The 5,657-nt window shown below is 33.5% G+C and overlaps 1 protein-coding gene across 1 annotated transcript; it reads right to left on the reverse strand.

The window, feature by feature from the left end:
* Positions 1–397: 397 nt before the first annotated feature.
* LOC142613939 (2-methyl-6-phytyl-1,4-hydroquinone methyltransferase, chloroplastic) lies at positions 398–4,704 on the reverse strand. Its single transcript, XM_075786460.1, has 3 exons — positions 3,916–4,704; positions 2,786–3,092; positions 398–817 (listed from the first exon to the last, which is right to left on the reverse strand). Exons 1-3 carry the CDS (start codon positions 4,473–4,475, stop codon positions 662–664), a joined length of 1,023 nt encoding a protein of 340 aa, XP_075642575.1. The 5' UTR covers positions 4,476–4,704; the 3' UTR covers positions 398–661.
* Positions 4,705–5,657: the final 953 nt, after the last annotated feature.

The following is a 5,657-nucleotide window of genomic DNA, read 5'->3' on the forward strand; positions in this document are numbered from 1 at the left end:
TCAAACCTTGGTTAACTAATAATATAGTTTAGATTTTATAGTTATTTAAAAAATTTTGCCAAATTTTCATCCCTAAAGTTTGGCCAAAATTAATTTCAATCCCCAAAATTTTTAAAAATTTCAATATTATTATTTTAAAAAAATAGTAGAAGGTACCATTTACTTTAGACCGCCTAATTTTTAACCGAATGTTTTCATTTCAATAATTAACCTTTTTCTCAACCAAAAAAAAAAAAAATCATTTATTTGGAATTGACTTGTAATAAATTAGTGTAGATATATGTTTCGAGTGGTGATACCGTGATACTAATGACATTTATATTTGTATTTCATAATACGTGAATAGTCATTTGAGTAGCTATATAATGGGTAGGACAGATTAGAATGCAAATCAGTATGGAGAAAAATGAAAGAAGAGAGTGAATACTTCATCACCAAAGCATTGCATTTTCAAGTTAGCGGTTACTCGGAAAACAGTGAATAACTGAACATACACAAAACTACAGAAGACTAGTAGACTCTAGTGCAAACTTATTTTCAAGAGCATCAACAGAACCATGAAAAGGGCTATTAAGGTGCTGACTTGTTTTCAAATGAGGGAAGAACATGTACTCATATGGATAGAGCATTGCAATCAGGGCAGGAGCCAAGAAATTCCCTCTCAGATTGGTTGACCTTTGGGCACAATTTGATCTTTGATCCACATGTAAATTGGAACAAGAACATAGTATGCAGATGCCAGGACACCCAAAATGAAGCGCCGGAGGAACACAAGTGGATTTACGGGCTTTCTTACATCCTCTTCTATCGGACCAAGCTGCACCAAAATGCACTAAGTCATAAATCTCAAGAGATAATGAGGGAAAAACAAGGAAAGATGCAGTCAGTAGTAGGGTAATCAGATATTTTTGTAAAGCAATATTTATATAATGACACAAGCATAGTGGTACATGTACTATCCCCTCCAATGCAATAATACCATTCTAAAGTAGTCCAACAGCGTGGAATTTGTTGTCACCATTCTACAACTATTATTAATGAAGGAAGATTGAAAGTAAACTAAGATCCAAACACTTTTGAGTGAGCTGCATGAACCCTCTTTGGCCATTTAGCAAAATCTGAATCGTCGCAGGTCTCAAATAAAACAAAAGGTATTTGTTTAAATTATAATTGCGATAAATGGGATAAATTTGAATATCTAAATTAATTTTCTTTAGATATTTAGTTGTGTCATGACTTCAGATCAGCCCTGAAATTGTTTCAATATTAGTGCTTGTGGTGGTGGAAATAGAAAAGAAGAGAATGGCACTGAAATTTTGACGGTAAAGAATGTCTATGTGGTTTGTTTGTTAAATCCTTCCTCATACATGGAACTGCTTTCAAGAATTCCAATAAAATTTCAAATCAGTATTAAAATAACTGGGTTCTATGGCATACTAGCTGCCATGACCAAACTAATTCAATTACAAGCTTCAACCCATCAAATACAATCACCACCTTAAGAAGAGTGCAGAACCTACAACCAACCAAGCAAAGATTCTGATGAGGTACAAACAAAAGTTCACTTTAAAGGTATGGAAATCAGTGCTTTGGTTTAATAATTCTTATTGAAAATTTTTTTTCTCGGATAATTCTTATTGACATTTTTCTCTGAACATCTATTTAACTATTCGAGTCAAACTTGTGAATCTTAAAGTCCAACCTATTTTTTTCCTTAATAAAACCAAACTTCATTAAGACGAAACAAAAATATAAAATAGCACAAGTGAGTGAAAATTTGTAATAAACTACAGATGTATGCTTTGCTTCATGCCATTCTTTCTAGTGTAGCACACTCTTCTAAATTTTCCATTTCATTATATTACTAGTGTATTATACTCTTTATTAATGATATTTTTAATTTATAGAACTACCATAGTTAGCATTGTTAGCGATATCATTCTCTTTTATGCTGATTTATTGTGGTTACACAACTTTTCCACGTGTTCTCTATTTTCCTTTGTCTCTCTGTCACAAACACAAACAACATCTCTTACAGAAAACATTAAGTTTGTAAAGTGAGTAAAGAATTCTTGAATTTCAATTTAAAAGATTCACAACTATATCTGAGACAATTGATATATGGTTTAACTCTGAGAAAACAATTGCCCAAAACAAGTCAAAGTAGATGAGTGTTAAATAACCATTTGTCCCAAAAGCTTAACTATTATTCTAACACTCCCCCTCATATTTGAGCCCAAGCTCTCCCTTAGTAAGTGGGACCCAACTATAGGGTTCAAAATTAGAACCACATGCTCTAACCATGATAAGTTACTTGTCCAAAAAGCTAAAGCTGATAGTAAATGATAAATCTAATCACTTGACCATTATCATAACAATAAGCAAACTATCAAAATAACAATAACATGAACAATAATTAAATACATAGCCTGGATATGCTAGAGAATTCACTTTAAGCCAATGCATCAAGAGAGCAACCAACACATGTTGTCCACACACACAATACTATTAACAGACTTGATAAGATTAAGCTTTCAAATGCATTAAAATAGAATCATAAAATGTCACGGGAAGGGTGCAAACAGAATAGCACTCTGTTAAGCTTTCTAACAATCTCACCAATTGTATCCATTCGTGTGTCAGCCTTAATTTAAAATGAAGTTACAAACTGGTCATAAATTTGAAGTGAAAAACTCACAGATTGGAGGTATGAGATAGCATATACACTGCACCAAATGTCTTTTAACAAAGCAACATAAGACAGAGTATTATAAAGAACAATTACCTGCAAAGGAGAATCACCAGATGCAGGTTTGACACCAGTCACAGAACAGCCCATGATCAGTCCATGGCGACGAACTCCACGATACCATTTTGGGCCAATCCTTTTCAGCTGGACATCTTTAAATCCAGCCTTTTCGAACCACTCAATGTACTCTTCCTCCTTAGGGAAAAGCATCCAGACATCTGCAAAGAAGCGAGACAACCAAAATGTTGGATAAACAGGGCCAATTACGCATGCTTTTCCTCCAAGTTTTAACACCCTGTATGCTTCCTTGATGCCACGCTGCGGGTCTGGCCAGTACTCAATACTGAGAAATGCAACCATAAAACACACATAAGATATCAATTTAAAAAAAGAAAAAGAAAAAAAAAATCCATAAGATACACTACTGAAAAGGTTAATGATCCCTCTCTCCCAGATCAGCAAAAATTTCTATCATTGTTACAATCTGTACATTGAAATACCAAAATCTATATATAGACTCCTACAAGACCCTTTTGGTTGAAAAGGTTGGAGGAAAATGGGCCTAGTACACAAGAATAGCATTTGATATTCCATATCACTCTACGTACATAATGTTTCTATCATTTATTCATTCATATGCCAACACAGACCCTATACAAAGTATCAACCTTCTTCTACTTGGTGGTTAGTGGTGTGTTTTGCTACCCAAGAACAAAGGTTCAGATGTTGCTCAAGCAAATAGGAGGGAAATTCCTATACAAATATGCATCTATCTATATGTATCAATTGGGTAAACACAAATATTCAAACAGGATTTTGGAAAACTCATTATCAAAGTGAAGAAAGCATATTTCAAACGAATTAATAGATATTCAATCTAATTTTTTTGAACTCAAAAATCTAGGTCAAGCACAATCCTGAGCAGAATCTTAATTCATATCTTACTGGCAGTAATTATATCTTTACCTAAAGACAACACATAATTCTCACAAACAAAGCCAAGTCACCAATAAAGTATCATCCACAACCAAGACTTCTCCAATTACAAAAATCATGATGTGGTTAAGAATTGAAATTATGGACAAAATTGAATCAAAATATACACAATAGGATACAGCATAAAGAAAAGGTAGAGTAAGACCAAATAAAAAGATTGCACAATATACCTTCCTGCAGATACATATCTATCTGCATAATCAGTTTTGAAAGGGAGATCCTCTGCGTCGCCTTCAATAATTTTGCACTCCTTCAAGGGTTCCTTCTGCTTAGCCTTAGCAAGCTGATGAGGTGACTGATCCAAAATTGTAACATTCTTGGCATCCACATGCTTAACTATCCCCAAAGTGGTAAACCCGGTTCCACCACCAACATCTACTACTATCATATTCCGGTCACTGAGATCAGCAGGCTCAAGTGCATCATCCCTCATGTCCTCAGTCCAATGCCCGGGGTTTATAACATGGTCATACACAATTGAGAGGAACCTATAGAACCAAAATGCCTCTTGCTTGTGCTGTATGAACCTAGGCTGTGAAGCTGGCCTTGAACTTGATACACTACACATGGGCACCATGGTTCTAGCCTTGGAAATCCTAGTACTAGACACCAAACCCAGCTTGGGAAAATGCCTCCCATGAAAATTTGAACCCTTAAAACCTAACCCATTTGGGGTTATTCCTCTTATAAGTCTTAGGCTTTCAGCTCCACTTAGCATAGCAGAAGCCATGGATATATCAAACACAGAAAACCCACAAAGGAAAGCTAGTGAATTTGAGTTGGGTTCAGTGACCCAAATGCAAAAATCTAAGCAAGTTTCGATTTTTGTTGGTTACTCAGTGAGAATCATATGGATATTTCACTAAAAGATTGTGTTTTTAAACTATAGTACCCAGAAAAGGACGAAGAGCTTAGCTTAGCAATTCAGTGAGTGTGTGGAGAGAACAAGCTCAGTAGGTGGTGGAACAGCGACTACAAACAAAATTTATGTGGTTGGTTTCCTATGGGCCTATGGCCCAATGGGGCAATCTTGTGGTGCTGTGGTTTTACTTCCACGATGAAAATGAAAGTGGCAATGTTTTTTTTAGGAAATATTTTACAGAGTTTTAATTCGGAAATTTTCTGAATAATAAGATGAAAGTGTCTGGACTCTTGATTATTATTGCAAAGGAGGTTATTATTATTATTATTTTATAAAAAAGTTTATAGTTTGTAATGAGAGGGAATATTGAAAGATCATTATTAAAAATACACCTGGAGATGTTAATTATATTACAAAACTTTTGGCATGAAAAAGTTTGGATTACTTTATTCACTTATTTGTTTTAATGAAAAACATTATGTGAAGATATCATATTTTCTTATATTTGATAGTATCAAATAAAAATGAGTTAAAGAAAAACTATCATTTAATTTCTTTTATTTATGTGAAGATAAGTTTTCACTAAAACAATTTTATCTCATGCAAAACTAAATAAGGAAAATAAATACATCTCATGCGAATTTAAATAAGGGAAGTCAAGAGATAGTTTTTTTAACTTATTCTAAAGTTATTGCCAAACTTAAGAAAATAAGATAATTTTCTAAAAAATGTTCTTTTTTGAAAAGTGATAGTGTTAATATGAAAACAATCTACATTTTTTATTTATAATAACATATCACATCATGTTACACTTTAATTAATACAGGTGATTTTGGCTAATTAGTTATCTTTAGTGAGTTTTTTAAACAAATAGCTATCCTTTTGAAATATTTAGGGCGGTAGCCTTGTTATGGGACTAGATGTTAATAAAATTGAGTTTTCTATAGAACTTGATATTTCTAAAATTAAGTTCTTACCAAATATAGTTGCCAAGTGAAACTCAACATTAGTAAAATCAAGCACTGCTTCAGGGAAGCCAGCAAATGCGTT

This window comes from Castanea sativa, chromosome 10 (assembly GCF_040712315.1).
Source record: "Castanea sativa cultivar Marrone di Chiusa Pesio chromosome 10, ASM4071231v1".
NCBI classification, from domain to species: Eukaryota; Viridiplantae; Streptophyta; class Magnoliopsida; order Fagales; family Fagaceae; genus Castanea; species Castanea sativa.

Coding starts and splice junctions, on each gene's coding strand:
- LOC142613939 (XM_075786460.1), bottom strand. CDS start 4,475: ATGGCTTCTGCTATGCTAAGTGGAGCTGAAAGCCTAAGACTTATAAGA. Junction 3,093..3,915: donor AGATATGTATCTGCAGGAAG/GTATATTGTGCA, acceptor TGCATTTCTCAG/TATTGAGTACTGGCCAGACC. Junction 818..2,785: donor CTGGTGATTCTCCTTTGCAG/GTAATTGTTCTT, acceptor ATTTTGGTGCAG/CTTGGTCCGATAGAAGAGGA.